This window comes from Mercenaria mercenaria, chromosome 11 (genome assembly GCF_021730395.1).
Source record: "Mercenaria mercenaria strain notata chromosome 11, MADL_Memer_1, whole genome shotgun sequence".
Taxonomy (NCBI): Eukaryota; Metazoa; Mollusca; class Bivalvia; order Venerida; family Veneridae; genus Mercenaria; species Mercenaria mercenaria.
The window spans coordinates 57,085,279-57,110,885 of record NC_069371.1 but is presented as its reverse complement, the minus strand read 5'-3'; the positions used below and the strand labels follow the sequence as shown (position 1 = coordinate 57,110,885).

At 36.4% G+C, this 25,607-nt stretch overlaps 1 protein-coding gene across 1 annotated transcript in view; it reads right to left on the bottom strand.

Annotated features, from left to right (window-relative positions):
- Positions 1–25,607, bottom strand: part of LOC128546597 (4-trimethylaminobutyraldehyde dehydrogenase A-like) — a 75,963-nt gene that overhangs the window by 27,025 nt on the left and 23,331 nt on the right. Inside the window, 1 exon segment of the mRNA XM_053517502.1 lies at positions 14,671–14,800. Within this exon segment, the coding sequence (XP_053373477.1) occupies positions 14,671–14,800 (130 nt within the window).

Genomic DNA, 25,607 nt, shown 5'->3' with positions numbered 1-25,607 from the left:
GAACTTGGTTAGATCATCAAGACAAACATTCTGACTAATTCTAATGGTTTAAAACTTGAATTGTGGTCTCTAGAGTGTTGACAAGATTTTCCTTTGATCTTGCCTATTGACCTAGTTTTTGGCCCAACATGACCCAGTTTCGACTTTGACCTAGAGATCATCAAGGCTAACATTCTGACTAAGTTTCATAAAGATTTAGTCACAAATGTGGCCTCCAAAGTGTTCACAACCTTTCCCTTTGATCTGGCCTACTGACCTAGTTTTTGACCCCACATGACCCAGTTTAGAACTTGGCCTAGTGTTCATCAAGACTAACATTCTGACCAAGTTTCATAAAGATCGGGTCACAAATGCGGCCTCTAGTGTTCACAAGCTTTTCCTTTGATCTGGCCTACTGACATAGTTTTTGATCCCACATGACCCAGTTTCGAAGCTGACCTAGAGACCATCAAGACAAACATTCTGACCAAGTTTCATTAAGATTGGGTCAAAAATGTGGCCTCTAGAGTGTTCACAAGCTTTTCCTTTGATCTGGCCTACACACCTAGTTTTTGACCCAACATGACCCTGTTGCGAACTTGACCTAAATATCATCAAGACTAATATTCTGACCAAGTTTCATAAAAATTGGGCCACAAATGTGGCCTCTACAATGTTCACAAGGCAAATGTTGACGGACGCTGGACGCAATGACCGGTCACAATAGCTCACCTTGAGCACTCTGTGCTCTGGTGAGCTAAAAAATCCAAGACCTTTTTTACACAAAATTTAATTACAATGGGTGTGTCTAGTTTGGATAGGATTTCCTTGCAAAATCAAAAAAGAAGCTTTACCCGACAGGATTATTATTTTACATGTAATTAAGTTGTTTCTTGATGCAAAGCAACCAGACATAGAGGAAGTAAAACAAAACTTAGATGTGTGTCTACAAGACACAGGTGCCCCATACTTCCTGTCACTGTACCATCACAAGTAACTTGTTGACAATGCAAGCCTAATTATTTGATATTACCAATGGTGGGGGTTATGAGTCATCAATAGGATGGGGTGGGGTGGAATGTGGTAGGTATATTGATATTTGGTACATTTTAGGTCAAATACTTTTTGAAATACATGCACAAACACAAACTATCAGGCACTTTAAGCAATTTTTCGACAATGTCAAGGGACATTATTCTCACACTGGCCATAGCTTTCGCAAAAGCGGTGGTTCCAACACCGCGGCGGTGGAGGATTCGTCGCAGAAGCGGTGAGGAAATATGGCTGATTGACTACATTTATGCTGTCATCGGTAAGTTTTCTAATGAGTTTTTCATGTTTGACTGAAAACAACTGGTGAGACAGGAGCCCACATGTGTACTCTTCCACAAACACTTGCTCAGTGCAATTCTTTGTCATTAATGTAAACCCTTCTGCACAGTTTGATGAGGGACTGCCGTTTTTTGCAGAATTCCCATCAAAAATGGTAAAATCTTGTACAAAGCGACCCCTGAGCATGTTTGCATCAAATCGTAAGTACGGCACTGTCAAGCAACAACTATTTCTTCATAATCGGTGAGTTTCATTACAGGAATATGAAATAATCAACCAAAAATGATTCCAGCGCAGTGTGCGGTGGGTACAGTTGCAAAGCATTACGGTGTATCTTGTTTCTTTAATGTTCGTTATGAACTTTTAACTTAAGAAAACAGCATTTTCCCGGGATTTTGATTGGGGTAGGTCCATAAAATCACTTTGACATTAGACAGCAATAGAAACTGAATGTTTAGTAATAATATACTATTGATTTGCACTTCCGTTCTGTTGAATACATAACGAAAAGCTTTATTTTGAACCATAATTATGTTACTAAATCTACTGCCAAAAATTAACACCATGTTCTTTCATACCAAATACACCTCAATTATGATTATTCATATGAACACATGAAGGTTTTCTTCATCTTCCTTTTCCCTTATTATATACAAAATAAAAACTGACAATATAGATTGTTTACTTAAATGCTGACCACATGCGACTTTTACATCATATAACAGACCAGCTTATCTAATGTACAAATTGACAGGGTTTCCGCTGGCCCTTATTTGTTTTGGCCACAAAATATCGAAGCGTTGGGGTGGGAGTGGGGGGTGGGGGGTGTATCCTCAAACACACTGCACATGCTGCAACCATTTGTCATTTTCATAGTATTTTTCATTATTTTTTAACATCTTTATGGATGTTCCCAGCTGTGATTTCTCTTCAGTTGATATAATAAGAATAACTGAAATGAGTTGTTTGTTTGTCGTACTCTTGGCAAGGAGTCTCTTATGTTTGATTAGCATTGTGACAGTTTTCAGAGGAGAATGAAGTTTTTGTCTTTTATTTGTTGTATCATTTCTTTCTGCTTGTCTGTTGTTAGTTTTTTGTACTCTGTTTCTCAGTTTATCTTTCAATGTTAAACTTAGCCTTGGAATCAACAAGATAAACATTACTGGAGATAAGGCCATGAATGTGGCCTCTAGGGCGTTAACAAGCTGTTCCTTTGATTTGTCCTGGTGACCTAGTTTTTGACCCCACATGACCCAGTTTCGAACTTGACCTAGAGATTATTAAGATAAACATTCCATGCAAGTTTGTATCAAATCAAAGCATAAAGGAAACCTCATATGGCTGAAAGGGTCTGAATAAAAAATTTACCCCTTTCAGGGGTAGTATCTCTTGAACATGTGATGGAATCTAGCTGGTTTTCAAAAGGAACCGAGATCTTATTGTGACTTAATTTGTGTGTAAGTATGGTTAAAGTCGAAAGTAAAATGTCATTTCTATCGTGTTCATAAGGTAATCATTTTAGCTCTTTCAAGGATTAAAATCTATTGCAAAATGTGGTCTCTATCAAGAAATTGTGGATGGACAGACGACGGACAGACAAAGGGCGAACACATAATCTCATCTTGTCACTATGTAAAAATTCTAAACTTTTTCCTTGACACTTTGAGATCCTGTGGTAAACGTCTGAAAATAAAAGGATACTGTAGAAGAAGAGGTAAATCAGCCTACTTGTAAAAAGTCTTAATTCCTATAACGCAGCTGTTCAGTGGCATTTTGTAATGGTATGTTAAGTATTAGTCAAGTTGGTATATCATATGATGCAGAAATGTTTGGTCTTTTTCTATCCCCATATATAGGACGCATCGGTCCTTCGAGACCAGAATCTCGTAAAAAAATGTGCGTCTTATATTTGTAGGATGACGGTACTTACGTTTTGATGCAAACATGCTCAGGGGTCGTTTTGTACAAAATTTTACCATTTTTGATGGAAATTCTACAACTAAAATGTGTCTTTAGGACACAGGGTGTGCCCCCACCATTGGTTTTACACAAATAAGGGGCAATAATTCAAATGTTTGCAGTGTCAATGGGGTTTAGCCTAAACAAACATTTTATGAAAAGGATTCATTATTCTAGACCATATATTTTTGAGCTATGAGCATCACAAACAGAAAGTCCACTATTTTGGCTATTTCAAGTCCATAACTCTGCAATAAGCACAAAGATTCTCAAGAAGAATGCAAAGTGTGCAAGGACACATCATGATAAAGACTCAAGCAAGGTTTGATGAATTAACATTAAATAATTTTTGAGCTAGGCACATAATTAGGTGAAAATGTGCATTTTTTTACTATTTCAGGGGCCATAACTTTAACAAGAGGGTCATGATGACCCTGAATCGCTCACCTGAGTAATATGAGCTACATGTTTCAAATGTAAAACTGATGATTTTTAGAAATTTTTTTGGAAGATTTTCCGATGTACAACCAAATAACCCCTGGGGCGGGGCCAATTTTACCCCAGGGGTCATGATTTGAACAAAGTTTGTAGAAGTCTACTAGGTAATATTACATATCAAATATCTAAGATCTAGGCCTTCTGGTTTATTTTAAGCAAATTTATGAAGATTTCTCAATGTACAATCAAGTAACCCCTGGGCTGGTTCAATTTGACCCTGGGGGGGTCAAGGTTTGAACAAATTTTGTAGAGGTCCACTAGGCAATGCAACATGTCAAATATCTAAGCTCTAGGCCTTCTGGTTTATTTTTAATAAATTTTAAAGATTTTTCTATGTATAATCAAGTAACCCCATGGGGTGGGGTCATGATTTGAAATTTTTTTGTAGAAGTCTAATAGGCAATGCTACATGTCAAATATCTAAGATCTAGGCCTTCTGGTTTATTTTTAGATTTTTTTTTAAGATTTTCCTATGTAAAATCAAGTGACCCCTGGGGCGGCGTCAATTTTGACCCCGGGGGACAAGATTTGAACAAATTTTGTAGAGGTCCACTAGGCAATGCTACATGTGAAATATCTGAGCTCTAAGCCTTCTGGTTTATTTTTAGAAATTTTTTGAAGATTTTCCTATGTAAAATCAAGTGACCCCTGGGGCGGGGTCAATTTTGACCCCAGGGTCATGATTTGAATAAGTTTGGTAGAGGTCCACTAGGCAATGCTTCACACCAAACATCTAAGCTCTAGGCTTTCTGGTTTATTTTTAGAAAATTTTTGAAGATTTTCCTATGTAAAATCAAGTGACCCCGGGGTCATGATTTGAACAATTTTAGTAGAGGTCCACTAGGCAATGCTACATGTGAAATATCTGAGCTCTAAGCCTTCTGGTATATTTTTAGAATTTTTTTGAAGATTTTCCTATGTAAAATCATGTGACCCCTGGGGCGGGGTCAATTTTGACCCCAGGGTCATGATTTGAATAAGTTTGGTAGAGATCCACTAGGCAATGCTTCACACCAAGCATCTAAGCTCTAGGGCTTCTGGTTTTTGAAAAGAAGATTTCTGAAGATTTTCCTATGTAAAATTAAGCGGCCCCTGGGGCGGGGTCAGTTTTGAACCCGGGGTCATGATTTGAACAAATTTGGTAGAGGTCCACTACGCAATGCTTCACACCAAATATCTAAGCTCTAGGCTTCTGGTTTTTGAGAAGAAGATTTTTAAAGTTTTTCCTTTCCGTTGCCATGGCAACCAAAGGTCTGCATGGAATTCGATTCTTTGAATAATTTTGAAATGGGGCCACCCAAGGATCGTTCCTGTGAAGTTTGATGTAATTCTGCCCAGTGGTTTTCAAGAAGAAGATTTTTTTACAAATTGTTGATGCACGACGGACAACTGACTTCGTGACAGGTGAGCTAAAAATAGGGGGTGGAGCCAGCCAAAAAATAAAAGATGTGCAAGTTTATATCATGATAAAGACTTATGCAAGTTTTCAACCATGTATATTAAATACTTTTTAAGCTATGTGCGTCTAAAGGTGAAAATGTGCAATTCTGACTATTTCAGGGGCAATAACTCTGAAAATAGGGGGCGTAGCCAGACAAAAAATAGGAGGTGCGCAGGTTCATATTATGACAAAGACTCATACAAGGTTTAATCAATTTATATGAAATACATTTTGAGCTAGGCATGTCACAAGGTGAAAATGTGCATTTTTGACTATTTCAGGGGCAATAACTCTGAAAACAGGGGACGGAGCCAGATAAAAAATAGAAGGTGCACAAGTTCATATCATGATAAAGACTCGTACAAGGTTTAATCAATTTATATCAAATACAGTTGAATATCGTTACCTCGATATCGGTTAGCTCGATACTCTGGTTAGCACGATGTGTTTTAGTCGGTCCCGATTCTTCCCTATATATTTTAATGTAATTATTTATCATTACCTCGATATGATTTGCTCGATATTTTGTTTAGCTCGATGAGATTTTTCAGTCCCGTCAACTTACCTGTATTGTTTTTACACCTGGTTTCATCGATATCACAGCTTGTCAAAAAATATCCATGTTATTTGTAAGGTGTGAAAATCAACCTACTGTTGTTCGGCGATGTATTAATAATAATCAAGCTAGTTTGTGTGTTTGTTTTGTTTGTTATTTAGTCTTTAATCCAATTTAAATGTCAGGAAGTTTGCATTTAATTCCCAATAATTAGTCTTATAAAACAGCGTGCAAGCGAGCAAGCTGTTTTCCAATATAACAACTAATTTGGATGAAATATTTTTCTGTTTGACGGAGTAAAAATCTGCCATTTAGGTTTGAGTAACAATATACGTATTTAACTGTCAAATTTTTGTTATCGAAGCACAGTCAAAATGACTACTCAGCTAGGAACATTACCGCTGCATTCAGACTTCTTTAGGGAAGGAATAAAAATGCTAATGTTTTCACGTATATTTTGAAAAATTAAAAAAGTTGTATGTATGTACATGTATTTACTATTTAATTAAGCTGTTTTATTTGTCAATAAAATTAAAATCATATTTACGTTTTATATTATTTCTTTCCCCTTTCAAACCCCCCTGGAATACACATTGGATATAATTACAATATAGACGTCCGACACAAGTACAAAGTAGTCCCAGACAGTCGATATCGTTATGTCGAACTTCGGATACGTCGATGCAATTTTTACAGTCCCTTGAATATCAAGGTAACGGTATTCGACTGTACTTTTTGAGCTAGGCATGTCACAAGGTGAAAATGTGCATTTTTGACTATTTCAGGGGCAATAACTCTGAAAATCGGGGAAGGAGCCAGACAAAAAATAGGAGGTGCACAAGTTCATATCATGATAAAGAATCGTACAAGGTTTAATCAATTTATATCAAATACTTTTGAGCTAGGCACGTCACAAGGTGAAAATGGGCATTCTTGCCTATTTTAGGGGCCATAACTCTAAAAACAGGGGGGCAGACCAAAATGAACAAGAGGACCATGATGGTCCTGAATCGCTCACCTCTTCCCACATGACCCAGTTTTGAGTATGACGTCTTTTTTTCTATTATTTAACATAGTGACCTAGTTTTTGAGCTCATGTGATCCAGTTTTGAACTTGACCTAGATATTATCAAGATAAAAATTCTGACCAATTTTCATGAAGATCCATTGAAAAATATGGTCTCTAGAGAGGTCACAAGGTTTTTCTATTATTTGACCTATTGACCTAGTTTTCGAAGGTACGTGACCCTGTTTTGAACTTTACCTAGATATCATCAAGGTGAACATTCTCAATAATTTTCATGAAGATCTCATGAAAAATATGGCCTCTAGAGAGGTCACAAGGTTTTTCTATTTTTATACCTACTGGCCTAGTTTTTGACCGCACGTGACCCAGTTTCTAAACTGACCTATATATCATCAAGGTGAACATTCAGATCAATTTTCATGAAGATCCATTGAAAAATAAGGCCTCTAGAGAGGTCAAAAGATTTTAATAATTTTAGACCTACTGACCTAGTTTTTGACCGCAGTTGACCCAGTTTGAAACCTGACCTAGATATCATCAAGATGAACATTCAGACCAACTTTCATACAGATCCCATGAAAAATATGGCCTCTAGAGAGGTCACAACGTTTTTTCATTATTTGACCTACTGACCTACTTTTTGATAGCACGTGACCCACTTTCGAACTTGACCTAGATATCATCAAGGTGAACATTCTGACCAATTTTTATGGAGATCCATTCACAAGTATGGCCTCTAGAGAGGTCACAAGGTTTTTCTATTTTTAGACCTACTTACCTAGTTTTTGACCGCACATGACCTTGTTTCAAACTTGACCTAGATATCATCAAGATGAACATTCAGACCAAATTTCATACAGATCCCATGAAAAATATGGCCTTTAGAGAGGTCACAAGGTTTTTCTATTATTTGACCTACTGACCTAGTTTTTGAAGGCACGTGACCCACTTACGAACTTGACCTAGATATCATCAAGATGAACATTCAGACCAACTTTCATACAGATCCCATGAAAAATATGGCCTCTAGAGAGGTCACAAGGTTTTTCTATTATTTGACCTACTGACCTAGCTTTTGAGGGCACGCGACCCACTTTCGAACTTGACCTAGATATCATCAAGGTGAACATTCTGACCAATTTTCATGAAGATCTCATGAAATATATGGCCTCTAGAGAGGTCACAAGGTTTTTCTATTTTTATACCTACTGACCTAGTTTTTGATTGCATGTGACCCAGTTTCAAACTTGACCTAGATATCATCAAGATGAACATTCAGACCAACTTTCATACAGATCCCATGAAAAATATGGCCTTTAGAGAGGTCACAAGGTTTTTCTATAATTTGACCTACTGACCTAATTTTTGATGGCACGTGACCCAGTTTCGTACTTGACCTAGATATCATTAAGGTGAATGTTCTGACCAATTTTCATGAAGATCTTGTGAAATCTATGGCCTCTAAAGAGGTCACAAGGTTTTTCTATTTTTAGACCTAATGACCTAGTTTTTGTCAGCACGTGACCCAGTTTGGAACCTGACCTAGATATCATCAAGGTGAACATTCTGACCAATTTTCATGAAGATCTTGTGAAATATTTGGCCTCTAGAGAGGTCACAAGGTTTTTCTATTTTTAGACCTACTGACCTAGTTTTAAACGGCATGTGACCCATTTTCGAACTTGACCTAGATATCATCAAGATGAACATTCTGACCAACTTTCATAAAGATCCTACAAAAAATGTGACCTCTAGAGTGGTCACAAGCAAAAGTTTACGGACTGACGCACGCACGGACGGACGGACGACGGACGCTGCGCGATCACAAAAGCTCACCTTGTTTCTTTGTGACAGGTGAGCTAAAAATAGGAGGTGCGCAAGTTCATATCATGATTAAGACTCATGCAAGGTTTCATGAATCTATATCAAATACTTTTTGAGCTAGGTGTGTTACAAGGTGAAAATGTGCATTTTTAACTATTTCAGGGACCATAACTCTAGAAACAGGGGCTGGAGCCAGACAAAAAAATAGGAGGTGCGCAAGTTCATATCATGATAAAGACACATGCAAGGTATCATGAATCTGTATCAAATACTTTTTGAGCTAGGCGTGTCACAAGGTGAAAATGTGCATTTTAGACTATTTCAGAAGCCGTAACTCTAAAAATATGGGGCGGAGCCAGATGAAAAATAGGTGCGCAAGTTCATATCATGATAAAGACTCGTGCAAGGTTTCATCAATTTATATCAAATACTTTTTGAGCTAGGCGCGTCACGAACTTTGGACGGACGGACAAGACCAAATCTATATGCTCCCCACCACTCATGGGGGGCACAAAAACGACAGTCCCTCGTCAAACTGTGCAGAAGTATTTACATTAATGACAAAGAATTGCACTGAACAAGTGTTTGTGGCTGGAAGAGTACACATGTGGGCTCCTGTCTCACTAGTTGTTTTCAGTCAAATGTGAAAAACTCATTAGAAAAACTACCAATGACAGCGTAAATGTAGTCAGTCGGCCATATTTCTCCACCGTTTCTGCGATGAATCCTCCACTGCACAGTGTTGGAACCACTGCTTCTGTGAAAGCTATAGCCAGTGTGATTCTGGGCTTACTGAGAAAATTCCCAAACAAAATCTCAGGTGCACAAATTCACATGCTGAATAATATTAATATAAGGTTTAATAACTCTAGGTCAAATACTTCTTGAGATATATGTGACACAAACTTTTATGTCTTTTTACAAAGTCAAGGACCATAACTCTTGTCTGGCAGAGAGAAATCAAAAAGAACAAGTGACCAAGTATTCCAAGGGCAATACAGAAGTCCCTTACTGGCGGAAAACTCTGTGTTTGTTGTTGGCAACAATGTTAGGACTAAAAATGCTTCAAAGCATTTAGGAGCTCAAAGAAACAAAAACTATTTTTACTTAAATTTCAATAGTGACCTAGACCTACAAGCATAGATCATGTATGCCTCTTTCTCGTAATTCCGAGCCTTCTCACTGAACCGAGCCTTTGGAAAATTTGCACTTGCAGCTATTTCCTGTTTCTAAATTTTATTATGTTGTAAAAAATCATATGACAGATAAGCAAAAGTAAAAAGAAAATAGAATTACTTGCATTAAAATAGAAATATACACAACAGAAAATTTTGGCACAAAATTTGCTTGTCTAAAAACATTGGGGTAATATATAACCTTCTTACAGAAAACAGAAAGCACTTATTTTAAAACTTTTTGTCCGCTAACACAATAATATATCTGTTCTTAATTTTAACAAAGAACTTTTTCAAAAAAGCCTTAATGTTTCAGAGCTAGTACAAATTATTGCAAGTCTCGGTTTTAACGAGAAAGAATTTGGCTGTTTCAGAGGGTTAGGGTCATCATGTGAAAACCTAGATTATTCATTTACAAAAATCCTTAGAATTTTTCTTCATGGGGATTTTATAAATTTAGATGTTGGAGTACCAAACTATAGCAAAAACTCTTTTGAAACTTAAATCTTCTACTGACCAGCACTGAAAAACCGGCTTAGGGGCTAGGAATAACGAGAAAAGGGCATATGCCTCACATTGTCTCATCATGGGAAACATTTGTGTGCAGTATTAAGATAATCCATCCATGCACATAAAATTCACTGGGTGGAAACAAATTTACTTCACCTTCAATACTGACCTTGACCTTTGACCGACAACCATAGGTAATATGCACAGGGAACATTTCTGTTTAGTAATAAATAAATCCTTCACTGCAATAGAAAGTTATGGAGTGGAAACAAATTTTTACTTGACTTTAAACAGAGACCTTGACCAACAAATTTTTACTTTACCTTTTTAAACAGAGACCTTGACCTTTTACCGACAAGCATAGATCATGTGCTGACACAATGTCTCATCATGGGAAACATTTGTGTGTAGCACTAAGATAATCCATCAATGCATACAAAAGTTATGGAGAGGAAACAATTTTTACTTGATCTTCAATAGTGACCTACAAGCATAAGCCATGTACGTGCATTATCTACATATTGCCCTCTATTCACATATCAAGTTTTATGAACCTAGCCTGAATACTTTTTGAGTAATTCCAGAATCCAGGTTTGTGGACAGATGGAAGGATGGATGGAGGACAATCTTATAGTCCTCTCCGGTATTCCACAGGTAGGGAACTTAAATGGCTAAGGTGCACAACTTCACATGCTATATAACAATACCCAAAAGTTTAAAGACTGGATCAAACACATGTGGAGATATATGCAACATAAACTTTAATGTCTTTACTGCAATTTCACATGCTGAACAGCATTACTCTAATGTTTCATCACCTTTGGTCAACTGTTTTTTAAAAAGGTGTTACACAAATGTTTGGCCCTTTCATGCATATTTTAACTAAAATCTCAAAAACAAAACAAAATGTGCACAACTTCCCTTAAAGGGACCATGTGCCCCCAATTGAACACAATTGGTTGAGGACCTTATAGTGATACTATATATCAAGTTTAATGAAGATCCAACAAGCTGATCACAAGAAAAGGCATTTAAAGGCATTTTTATTTTCTAGCTCTAGCTACCTAGGAGAGGTCAAGTGTCCCCAACTGAAAAAGTTTGAAGTGGACCTAATAATGATGCTACAAATCAAGTTTGATGAAGACCTTTAAAGCAATTCATGAAAAGAAATTTTTTAAATGCATTTCTATTTTTAACTCTAGTGACCAATAAAAGGGGAGGGGCACCTCCACTTGAACAAATTTGTGAAAGGACCTTATAATGATGCTAGACTAAATTTGATGAAAATCCACCCATTGGTTCATGAGAAGTCAAAGGTATTTTTATTTTAAGTGCTAGTGAGACTGCCTCCATTTGAATAAAATTTGGAGAAAACCTTACAGATGATGCTACAGACAAAGTTTGATCAAGATGCATGCAGCAGTTCATGAAAAGTCATTTAAAGGTATTTTTATTTTTAGCTCCAAGGCCAATTCCCCACATCTGAACAAACATAGGATTATGCTACAGACCAAGTCTGATGAAGACCTATCCAGCATTTTATAAGAAATTGTTTATTACAATAAAGATATTTCTATTTTTAGCTTTAGTGGCCCCAGAAAAGGGCCAAATGCCCCCTTTGATCAAATTTGGGACAGTACCTTAAAATAATGCTACAGACCAAGTTTGATGAAAATCCATCAAGAGGTTCATGAGAAGAAGTCATTTAAAGGTTTTCAGTTATACCTCTGGCAGCCCTTAAAAAGATGCCAAGGTGAACCATTTGAACAAACTTGACAGAGGTTGATGCTAAGATGTTGCCAACCAAGTTCGGTGTAATTCTGACAATTAGTTTCAGAGAAGAAGATGTATAAGTAAAATGTTGACGCAGGACAACTGATGCCAAACACTGGATTATCCGTCTATACTAATAGCTCACTTTAAAATTTAGGTGAGTTAAAAATAGCAGGGTCTTCTGTACCTTGCATCATCCACCTAGTGGCTAACATTCTTCTGTAGGTGTCACCCACATAGTTAATGGTTGTTGATTATAAACAAACATACACAATAAAACCATACACATTGATGCAAAAAGCTTGACTGATCCAATGTTACAAGCAATACAAACATAGAAAACATCAAGATAACAGGCAGGGATCACATAAACTGTTCATTCAGCACTTGTGTAAGTGACATGGAATCACAGTCAGTGGCCTCCTTGCTCATTAAAACATTGTATCATTGACAGTTTAGTCTCCTAGATCACCAGCATTGTAACTGAAGATTCCAGTTCACTCTGGCTGTAAACATTATTCACTCTCAGGTAATTTTAATATAATGTTATTAATCAAGCAATTTCATATTGGCCTTGTTATTTGTCCAAGGGTTGTCGTATTGCCAATACGACTGCCCGAGGACAAATAACTAGGCCAATATGAAATCGCTTGATTAATGATAATATTATTATTCAACTTTCAACTGTTGGCGGTCACAATATAAGAACTCTGTGAGTTACCTTAAGACAGCTATGCACATTCAGGTGAAAAATCTTGACAAGTTGTTTAGACGTATTTTAGAAATCATGATCATTTTTGCCAGTAAAACAGAATGAGTTGTATGCAGGTACTTGAGAATAATTTTGAGAGATATTTTTAATGTGACGAAATCAAGAGTAACTAGAACTTACCTTATTTTTTTGAATTCCTATTGGAAACAGGCTGATTCGGACCGTGGCTGATTCGGACCATGGCTGATTCGGACCAAATATTTTGGCTGATTCGGACCACATACTTTGAATAAAAGTAGATAATGACCATACATTTTGGCTGATTCAGACCACAAACTTTTATTTAACAGTCAATAATGACCATAAATTTTGGATGGTTCAGCAATTTTCAGAAAATAATATTGATAATAGCTTATATAGAGGTTTAACTTGAAGTAAGGACATAAAATATACACTGTACAAGCAGGTAAGAAGATTTTACAAACTAAAATGCATCATTTATGCATTTAAATAAGGACTTTAATTATTCTTTGCATCAGACATTAAACTTAATACTCATAAATTTCATTTTTACTCATGACATTAGTGTCAGGAAAACTTAAACAGTTTGGGCCGAATAAGCCAAGTAAATTTGGTCCGAATCAGCCATGGTCCGAGTCAGCCTGTATTCTTCCTATTTATTTTCTTTAGCGAGTATCTTATCATTTGAACTGTGATAAAAACTGCTTTAAAAGTCACTTCCTTTTAGACTGTAAGCAACGAGACACAAAATTATACACATATGTGTTGATCAAGATAATACAACCAACCAAGCACATATTATATAGTCCCATGCCTCGTTCAATTCTTGTCCGAAATTGTTTGCAGTTCACCAGGTCTAGGAAAGTGGAGTATTTACAGATTATCTGTAAATTTACAGATAATCTATAAATTTACAGATTTTTCAATCTATAAATTTACAGATCAAGTGTTTGAAAACTGTTAAAATTATATTTAGACACAAAATCGCAGCTTGAAATTAATTAATTTACTTATGGTATGTATAAATAAAGGTCAGTTGTAACTTTCAGTCATTTCTGTTGACTTTGATTTTTCTGAAAATGCCAAAAAATCAAAGTCAACAAAAATGGCTGAAACCCACAAATGACCTTAATTTATGCATGCTGTAAATAAACCAATTAATTCCAAGCTGCGGTTTTGAGGATAAATGTTATTTCATCAGTTTTCAAACACTTGATCTGTAAATTTACAGATTGAAAAATCTGTAAATTTATAGATTATCTGTAAATTTACAGATAATCTGTAAATACTCCACTTTCCTAGACCTGTTCACAACTGACACTCTTGTTCGCCAATTTATTTATCCACTTTCCAGCACTTGAATCGCTATTTATCATTGCACAAATAGTCCACACTATCAAAATGTCTGTTAAAGTTAAGTCTCATCCTTTTAATTAACCTGAGTTTCCATATTTTCTTATTATTTTCCTTGACAACTGCCAGAATTTCTGACAGGAAACACCTGCATTTTACACGGTACCGAATAAGCGAAAGTACCGTTGTAATCTCTGAAGACGTACATCCCACTCAGTCATACTTGGTTATTAAATGAACAAGCTGAATGATTTTTTTTTGTCAAAATGTAAAAAAAAATGTAATCTATAACTCTGATGTAAAACAAAATGGCGTCATTTAAAAATCTAACGGAAGTGGCTTCTCTGTATTGGCCCTCTCTTTTGAACCAATCAGAATGCTTGAATTCCGTATTGGCCCTGTTTTTCTCATATTGGCTCAGTTATGTTTTGTATAAGCTCTGTCTGTTTCATATGATATTTGCAATTGATCTAATACAGTGTGTAATATTGTAAAGTTGAATAATAATACCTGATATAGTTGAAGCAAGTCCCCCATAATATTCTACAGAATCTGAACAGCCCTGTATATCAAATCTTGCTTCCCATATTGGCTTTCCTGTGTCAAATGTCTCTGCTCTTGCCAACTCTTCTTGCTTTGACTGAAAACAAAGACAAGAGGCCCATTCAAGAGGCCCAAATGGGCCTAAGTCGCTCACCTGAAGACAACTTTAACCATCTGATCCATAAAGGGGCCAAGCACCCAAAATTGAACAAATTTATGACGGAACCTTATATTGATGCTACAGACCAGGTTTGATGAAGATCCATTGAGTGGTTCATGAGAAGTAGTCATTAAAAGGTATTTTCACATTTAGCCCTAGCAACCCCTAAAAGGAGTCAACTGTCCCCAAGTGAACAATTTTCCTTGAGAAGAAATTGTTTAAAGGTATTTCTAATTTTAGCTGTAGGGGCCCCTAAAAGGGACCGACTGCCCCTATTTCTGTATAATTGGGAGAGGACCTTATAATAATGCTACAGACCAAGTTTAATAAAGCTCAATCTTGCGGTTCATGAGAAGATGTCTTTTAAAGGTATTTCTAATTTTAGCTTTAGCAGCCCTTAAGGTAGTTCTGCACGTTTGGATCGAATTTTTTTCTACAATGTAGAATTTGATTAAACTCTGATTTTTCAAAACTTCAGAATATACCTAGAAAATTCAGCAAATAAAAAAGATAGGGTCGTGTGCTTGATTTTTTGCTAGACTGATTTGAAAAATTTGGACCTCATGCAATATTTCATAATGGGAGTCTATGGGAAAATCATTACTTTCATAACATTTTCGCGAATAGAAATTTTTCTACAATGTAGATTTTGATGAAACTTCTCACAGTTGTAAATAAATATATGGCCTATAATTTGGTGAAATAAAATGTATAGGTCCGTGTGCTTATTTTTGAGATATCTGACCAAGATTAAAATGAACCGGACATTTCACGCTAATTTTAAGACATTTTTTGAATTTTTTAACGTGTCATATATTTTAATATCATATTAAGACTTTAGTAATATAGCAACAGTGCCATTGTAATAAATTTACTCACAGGTTTCGATTAAATCATAAAATTATTTTCATTTCCGTACGCCGAATCCAGGCTTTATTCTACGTTTTCCGGATAAATGACGTTACGCCATCACTTCCGGTATATCAAACGTGCAGAACTACCTTAAAAGGGGACAAGTGCCCCCATTTAAACAAAATTGGGAGAGGCTTTGTAATGATGCTACAGACCAAGTTTGTTAGAGGTCCTTCAAGCAGTTAATGAGAAAACGTTTTTTAAAAGGTGTATTTCTATTTTTAGCTCTAATGGCCCCAAAAAGGGGTCAAGTGCCACCATTTGAACAAATTTGGGACAAGACCTTATACATGTAATGATGCTACAGACCAAGCTTCTTGAAGATCCATCAAGCAGTTTATGAGAAGAAGTGTTTTAAAGGTTTTTCTAATTTTAGCTCTAGTGGCCCTAAGAGGGGCTAAGTGTCCCAACTTGAACGAATTTTGATGAGGACCTTATAATGATGCTACAGACCAAGTTTGATGAAGATCCATCTAGTAGTTCATGTGAAGAAGTGGTATTTCTAATTTTAGCTCTTGTGGCCCCTAAATTTTTTTAAAGGTATTTCTATTTTTAGCTCTAGTGCCCCCATTTTAGCAAACTTAGGAGAGGACCTTAAAATAATACTACAGACCAAGTTTTATGAAGATCCATCATGTATGTGTAGAAGTTGTTTAAAGGTATTTCTATTTTAGCTCTAGCAGCCCCTTAAAGTGTCCAAGTGCCCTAATTTGAACCAAATTGCGAGAAGACCTTATAATGATGCTGCAGACAAAGATTGATGAAGATCCATCAAATCCATCATTCATGAGAAGAAATTTTTTAAAGGTATTTCTATTTTTAGCGAACTTTGGAGAGGACATTATAATGATGTTACAGACTAAGATGAAGATCAATCAAATGGTACATGAGAAGAAGTTCTTTAAAGGTTATTCTATTTCTAGCTCAGGCAGCCCATAAAATGAGGCCAAGGGGAACCATTTGAACAAACTTGATAGAGGTCTATGCCTGGATGCTACTGACCAAGTTTGGTGTAATTCTGACCAGTAGTTTCAGAGGAGAAGATATTTAAGTAAAAATGTTGACACTGGACAATGGATGCCGGACTATCCAACTATACCAATAGCTCACCCTGAGCAAAGTTCAGGTGAGCTAAAAATTATTATTATTATACCAGATTTATATAGCGCCCTTTTCATGATAAACACGTTCAAAGGCGCTTTACATATAGCAAATGCAGCCACACAGGGCGTGAAATTCATCCTCTACTAGTACAGACACAGACAATCTGACACGACAGGGACAGAGTGAGATAAAGCCCCCAGAACAGACGGAGAGGACTTTTTAGATACAGACGTGTCTGGCTAACTTAGCCTAGCTCTTTGCGAATAGACAGTCTGGTTCTTTAACGTGCCCGGTGTATAGCACCGATACACGCAAAGCCGTCTTTCCTGGGAAGAACCAGTACAGGCCTCTAGTAAGGTGGGAGACACTCAAAAGCATCTCAGGAATTTCCAGTGCCTGGACCGGGATTCGAATCCCGGACCTCTGGATTGACAGCCAAGTGTGTTACCACTAGATCACCGACCCATCTAAATATGTATTCATAGTTTTTTACAAGTTTTGCTCCATTCACCTGTCAAAATATTTTTTTGTATTTTTGGGGTGTGTGGGGGGGGGGGGTTGGGACACAAACAATTACAAATTGTTACCATAAATGTTTGATTTTTGGAAAACAACCTACAGTCTGATCAATCTTTTATGTAATGAAGTATATCCTTGATTTCTCTTTGAATAGTAAATATTATTGTCTGAATAAAAATAATATCATCTGAGCCACACCATGAGAAAACCAAAATAGTGCATTTGCAACCAGCATGGATCCATCTGTGCAGTCTGGTCAGGATCCATGCTGTTCGCTAATGGTATCTCTAATTGCAACAGGCTTTAAAAGCGAACAGCATGGATCCTGACCAGACTGCACAGATGAGCAGGCTGGTCTGGATCCATTCTGTCCGCAAATGCACTATGTTGGTTTTCTCATGGTGCGGCTCATTTATTTTAGAGAAACAATCATCTGTCGTATCTTCATGGCTGCCCATTACTAAGCAGCCGGTTAATCTCTGTTCTTTTTGTTATCTTCTCAAACCACTACTGGTTCACAATTTTATCATGTAACAAGAGCTCGAAGAACACAAAATGCCCCCCTTGATGTACGGAAGGGAATGTCCGCCAGGACATGCATGCTGCTAAATGACATTGCTATGTTATTTACTTAGATATGCATTTTGCAACATTGCAACTGCATTTTAGTTTCTTATATTTGCCTTACAAGAAATTCATCATTAATGCTTCTTAATGCTAAGAAAACAGTCCTTTCATGAATATCGGTTATTCTTGCATGTAACTGACAAGTGCGTTCAACCTTTTTGTTTGCTTACTGCAATATTGAAATGTATACTCATGCTATTACTAACTGTATTCTATGTTTTCTTACGCGTATTTGACTTTGTTGCTACTGAATGTAACGAGCTATTAATAACGTTGTAACTTGTAAATATTCTGAATTTTTCATAATTGATTGTTACTGCTTTTTGGATTTAACATTAGTGATGTTTGCAACCACTTGGTTCTTGTTTATATTACAGTTTCCCGGCAAGGATAATATTCTAAAACACATGGCTTTATTAAATATTTAAACTTGCAGTATAACAAAAATTTAAGCACGGTAGTGCATTACAACATTACAGAGAACCAACAAAAAGCAAAAAATTTAGCGCAAATTAGTATACACGGGAGACCACTCTCGACAGCAAATTTACGTGTTCGGTAGTTTCCGTGGGTTAAATGGGTTCAATTTACATTAATCAAATCTTCCTGAATCTGTTATGTATTTACTGAAAGTTTTGACCAGTACGGTTTTTTTGAGGCAATTTCGTTGGGTACTTTTTTTACTAAAACACCGTTCATGGTTCACTGATTTTACAGAAACTGCCGGAAATTATGGTTCCCAGCTTTCTACAATTTCATATTACAAATGTTAAAGTCGCATTTGATTAACTTCATGCTGCTTAGTGCTTACTTAGCACTGTTTTCGCCTTGCATAAATTTCAATCATTGCAATACTAAGAATCCGTGAATTTAAAGTAGGGACCTACATAGAAAAGGTCTACAACGGGGACCTATATATCAAAAACAAAAAACAACGGGCAACAACTAAATGTTAACATGCACGTGTTAGTTTCATATAATGGAGGAACGATTTAATCAATTTCAGAAAGTAAAATGTACAAAACACTTAGAACTTGTTCACATAAACATTTTAATATGCCACAGAATGGATGCATTTGCCATTTACACGCAAGAATATGCGTTTTACATACACGCAGTGACGTTGGATGTTGCATTTAGTTTAAAACGAATAACACAACGCAACATGCATTTGTCATTTAGCAGCATGCATGTCCTGGCGGAGATTCCCTAAAATGCAGTTGCAATGTTGCAGAACACATATGTAAGTAAATAACATAGCAATGTCATTTAGCAGCATGCATGTCCTGGCGGACATTCCCTTCCATATTGATGCACTCAGTAACTGCACAAGGAACAGAAATTATTTGGTCATTATATATTTGTGCACTGGATGTTTGACATACCGACCTCAAATCTATAATTATGGGCCATTTACCAGTCATAAGTGACCTCCGTATCAAATGTGATCTTAGACCAAAGCATTCTCTAGTTATTTGGCAAAAAAAGTTCTACTATTCTGTGTTAATGTGACCTTGGCCTTTGACTTACTAAAGTTTCGTGATTCTAGGCCCAAGTGTTCTTAAGTTATCATCCAGAAACCATTTAATTGTTTCGGGTCACTGTGACCTTGATCTTTGATTTACTGACCTCAAAATCAAAAGTGGTCATCTGCTGGTCATGATCAACCTCCCTATCAAGTTTCATGATCCTAGGCCAAAGTGTTCTCAAGTTATTGTCTGGAAACCATTTAATTGTTCCAGGTCACTGTGACCTCGACCTTTGACCTACTGATCTCAAAATCAAAAGGGGTCATCTGCTTTTAATGACCAACTCCATATAAAGTTTCATGATCCTAGGCCCAAGTGTTCTTGAGTTATCATCCGGAAACTGATTGGCTTCCTTATTCGAAAGGGGGCATAAATATGTCAGAAGTCCGGGATTAAGTCAGCTTAGTTGTTTTGCTATATAAACTTTCCCTTGCAATTTTCACAATCTGGACACGCGAGTCAACAAGTTGACAGAAATCAGAATGTCGTCTGGAGGGTAGAAGGGATACCCCCTCTGAGGCTTTAGTTGATGGTTAATTGTCATGCTGCCAGAAACACAGGTGCTCAAAATGATGAACAGAGGAACCCAGCCCTTCAGAGGCTTGGATTATAGCAAGCTTACCTGCAGAATGAGGCGGAGAGGGTGAACCCTGTCCAGAATGAGCAGAACAAGACCAGTGAGCCCAGGGGCCACAAGCACACCACTGATGACTTTGACGATCTGGTTGATGACAGGCTGTTACAGTCGAACACGGTAGGTCAAATTTTATAGATTCGGAAATTTTGAATACTTCTGGTATTATTTCCCGAAAAGTTAGGTCAACAGGTACAAATTACACTTTTTCATTGGGGTTTGGCCTCGCCAATCAAAATGAGAATATAGCGACTTCTACACATGCTAATGACTCCTGTCACGAGCTCAATGTTCAATATTGCAAACAGTGCAATTTTGAAGCCTATTATATGTCTAGCAGATCACAATTTAACTGTTCATGTTCCATCATCACTTAAACATCAAATTTGTAAAGGCAAGTATATCAATCTTACGCTGTTATTAAAAGGAGCAGTGGACTGTCCGAATTTTGTACGGACACCTTGTTCAGGGTAAATCTCAGAAAGACTGCAAGGAGCAAATCAATTGTGTTGAAAAATGGACCAATGCAGTTGTAAAATCTAGGTACACGTGTCTTGATTTTAATAATGGTCAATTTTCCTGGCCAAATTGTTAATTTCCACACATTTGCACTAAATGTTATGGACCTCATTCAGAGATCAGTTGCCCTGATGATAAGCTAGGCTAGGTATACACAATCCGCTTGAGAATTACCTTTTCAAAGTCCTTTCTGTGGCAGGGATTTTCAAGGCCCTTTATGAGGGTTCGTTAGTGGCAAAATCAGGAAATAAGCTTGAAAAGCAATCTTGTACACTGGAAAAGCCTTCAAACCTAGACATTTTTAGTTTTAAAATATTACCTACAATTTTATAATGAAATAGAGGTATATTTGTTATTGGATAGTTATAGAGATGGGATTCCACTTTAATATTCTGGCATCCATGCCCAATGAGATTCTAGTAATTTACGTTTTACCTTGTAAACCTAGAAATAATTAATAATCAAATTAAACAAGGAGCTGCGTTCAATCAATGCTTGATGGCCGGTTTGGAGCTAAATTCAAACCAGATATTTGTTAGAATACCCATTTCTAAAGTTCAGGAAGTGATTAAGAAAATAAAGGACATTTTGGCTCATCCAAAATCAACTTTAAACAAGAAATATCTTTAAACAAAAGGGTCATGATGACCCTGGATCACTCACCTGAGTAATATGAGCGATATGTTTTAAAGGTCAAACTGATGCTAAAATATTAAGAAAGTACGGCAGTAGGTCATATTTATGGTTACTGAAGTCAGTTTTTGTACATGTCACCCAAATTTCAAGACTGTATCTTAAAAAAAAAGAAAATAGGTCAGTAGGTCACATTCATGGTCAATGAAATTCAGCTTTACAGGGTTTTTTTTCGGCCGTTTTTATAGCCGTTATTCGGCTATATTTCCAATGCCAAAAAGTATGTATTTTTCCCAAAATGAGTGCAAAAATTCCTAATCTACATTCTGAAAAAAATTTCATCAAAATTGCACAAAAATTGACCAAATTATGGACAATTTTGTAATGGAAGTCTGTTAAAGAGGTTGTACAATGTGAAATAAGTGTATGAGAAAGTGCTTAAACACATCCTTACTATATCCTATGGGACTAAATATTTCCCAATTTGGAACATTTACGCATCAAAATTCCCAATTTTGGGGGTATAGGCTATGTTCCCAAATTAGCTAGAAAAAACCCTGCTTTAAAATCAGTCTGCAAAACTGTACATGTCATCCAAATTTCAAGGCTGTAGCTTGAAAAACAAGAAAGTAGGTCAGTAGGTCATATTCAAGGTTACTGAAAGTCAGTTTTAAGATCAGTGTGCAAAACTGTATACATGTCATCCGAATTTCAAGGCTGTATCTTTAAAAAAAAGAAAGTAGGTCAGTAGGTCAAGGTCACAGTCAACTTGAGTCAAGTGACCCCTAATTACTTGGGGTCATCAGGTAATTATAATTAAACAATCTAGGAAATATAATCAGATAATTTTTGAAGTATTTTTTCCTACATAACTCATATACAAGTGACCCCCGGGGCGGGGCCTCTTTTCACCCAAGGGCATGATTTGAACAAACTTGTTAGAGATCCACCAGGCAGTGTTACATACCAAATATCAAATGCCTAGGCCTTGAACTTTCAGACAAGAAGATCTTTAATTTTTTTCCTATATTTATATATAAGTCTATGTTAAACTTGGTTCCCCCAGGACTGGGCCTCTTTTCACCTTAGGGGCACAATTTCAGGCCTCCTAGCAGGCCTAAACAAAAATAAAGGTTTTTATAAAGGCTCCAATCTATGAAAATAAAGGCCTTTTAGTGTAAAATATTAAAAAATAAAGAGTAAATAAAGGCTATTTTTTTTATAATTCTCGTTGAAAACACATAATATATATAGGTATTTACTAAAAACATCTACATGTATGTGGTCTGGTGAACACAACAGCATTCTGAAAAACTCAAGATGAAAGATACACAAGCAGTATCCTAATAACAACACTTAAAAGGGGGGAAGAAATACAGTAGTATAACCATTACTTGCTTTAAACTGGCACGGCAAGCAGTCTGAACAAAAATATAGGTTTTGTGTGAAAATTACAGGCTATTTGGCCGTTTTAAAGGGTTTTTCAGAAGATTTAAAGGTTTTAAAGGTTTGCTCTGAAATTAAAGGTTTTTAAAGGTTTTTAAGGTTTCACTAGGAGGCCTGCAATTTGAACAATCTTGATAGAGGACCATAAGATGATGTCACATGCTAAATATCAAGGCTCCACGCCTTGCGGTTTTGGACAAGAAGATTTTTAAAGTTTTTCCTTTCGGTTGCCATGGCAACCAGAGTTCTCCACAGAATTAAATTCTTTGAAAAATTTTGAAAAGGGATCACCCAAGGATCATTCCTGTGAAGTTTGGTGTAATTCTTCCCAGTGGTTTTCAAGAAGATTTTTTTAGAAAATGTTGACAGACGACTGACGACACACGACGGACATTGAGCAGTCACAAAAGCTCACCATGAGCCTTTGGCTTTGAGCTAAAAATTGTTAATGGACGGAAGATTAACAGTTTGACTAAATTTCATGACAATACAGTTATAAATGTGGTCTCTAGAGTGTTAACAAGTTTTTCCTATGATTTGACCTGGTGACCTAGTTTTTGACCCCACATGACCCAGATTCAATCTTGACCTAAAGATCATCAAGATTAACATTCTGACTAATTTTGATGAAGATACAGTCATAAATGATGCCTCTATAGTGTAAACAAGCTTTTCCTTTTATTTGACCTAGTGACCTTGTTTTTTATCCCACCTGGCCCAGGTTTGAACATGATCTATAGATCATCAAGATTAACATTCTGACCAAGTTTTATTAAGATATGGTCATAAATGTGGCCTCTACAATGTTAACTAGCTTTTCCTTTGATTTGACCTGGTGGCCTAGTTTTTAATCCTACATGACCCAGATTCATAGTGGATCTTGAGATCATCAAGATTAAAATTCTGACCATGTTTCATGAAGATACAGTCATAAATGTGGCCTCTACAGTGTTAACAAGCTTTTCCAATGATCTGACCTGGTGACCTAGTTTTTGACCCCTGATAACCCAATATCAAATTCATCCAAGATTTTATTGAGGGTAACATTCTGACCAAGTGTCATTAAGATTGGGCCAAAATTGTGACCTCTAGAGTGTTAGTAAACTTTTCCTTTGATTTGATCACGTGACCTAGTTTTTAACCCTAGATGACCCAATCTCGAAATTGTCCAAGATTTTATTAAGGGTAACATTCTGACAAAGTTTCATTAAGATTGGGCCAAAATTGTGACCACTAGAGTGTTAACAAGCTTTTCCTTTGATTTGACCTTGCGACCTAGTTTTTGAACCCAGATAACTCAATATCAAACTCATCCAAGATTTTATTGAGGGTTACATTCTAATCAAGTTTCATTAAGATTGGGCCAAAATTGTGACCTCTAAAGTGTTAAGCTTTTCCTTTGATTTGACCTGGTGACCTAGTGTTTGACCCCAGATAACCCAATATCTAACTCATCCAAGATTTTATTGAGAGTAACATATTTTCACTAAGTTTCATTAAGACTGGGCCAAAATTGTGACTTCTAGAGTGTTAACAGTCAAGCTGTTGACGACGACGGACGATGGACGGACGACAGACACAGGGCAATCACTAAAGCTCATCTTTGAGCACTTCGTGCTCAGGTGAGCTAAAAAGGTTTCTTCCCTTTGGCTCTAAGCCAATAAGAATGATATATAGTGAAAATGCATCATTATTAACCTTAAATTCGAAGTAAAAGGGGGCATAATTCATGAAAAATTGGTGTCAGAGTTATGCACCTTGTGTCACATGATGCGGGTGATAAGGTGGAACATCTATTTTAAAAACTGACTCCTATATAGCCTCCACCCACCCCTCTAAAAATGTTTGTTGGGGGTATAAAAATTGGTAGAAGACTATCCAAATAACATTCAGACCAAGTTTCAACTTGTACCAAATGTTCAGGAGACATGTTTGTTAAGACGTGTGGATGGATAGTGATGATGTACAACAGATGTTGAGTGATCAACATAGCTCACTCTGAACACTTTGTGCTTTTCGCTTGAGATGAACAGAAGTTTTCTTCTACAATCCTTGGAGACCTCAAGAATGATGTATGAATTACAGTCAAACTCGCTTTAAACGAACTCTTCGGGACCTGGGAAATGTGCTCGTATCAAAGGAAATTCGTATTAACGAATGTATGACTACCGGGTAATTTGCACGAGCAAGTTGGGCAGTATCACCGGTATCGCCGGTGAATAGCTTCCGATAAATAAAATACAGTAGTGAATAGATGCTCATTAGTAGTTTTAACTGATTGAGTGTGTTCAGTTTACAATAAAATTACTCATACTTAAACACGTAAAAATGTATGAAAAATAAATTTCAATTTACAAATGTATTGAATCACCAAGTGTTTATAGCACATATCGATCTAGCACATATAGTTACACAGGAATACAGTAACGTGTATATGTCAATGCATTTTTGCAACAGGTACTTTACACATGGTATTTCAAACATTTACTTGAAAAAAAACTGGTAATTTTTTGTTGTATTTTTGATACTAAAAGAACACTATATAGCCCTAAAACGTACAATGAAATTGTATTTTCATGGAGAGGTGTACAAATGAAAGTAATTATCGCTGAATTGCTAAAGACATTATTACTTGGACTCGATTGTAATGAATAAAATAACTGCATACATTAATCTCATTATTATGTATTTATCGAATACAGGTGATAATCACTTCGACTAAATATCAGCACTGTAGAGATTCAAACTGTTAAAAGATCAAGCGTAGCAAAAAAAAAAAAACCGCCGACTTCTAAAATTAGTTCGTATCAAAACATGGAAA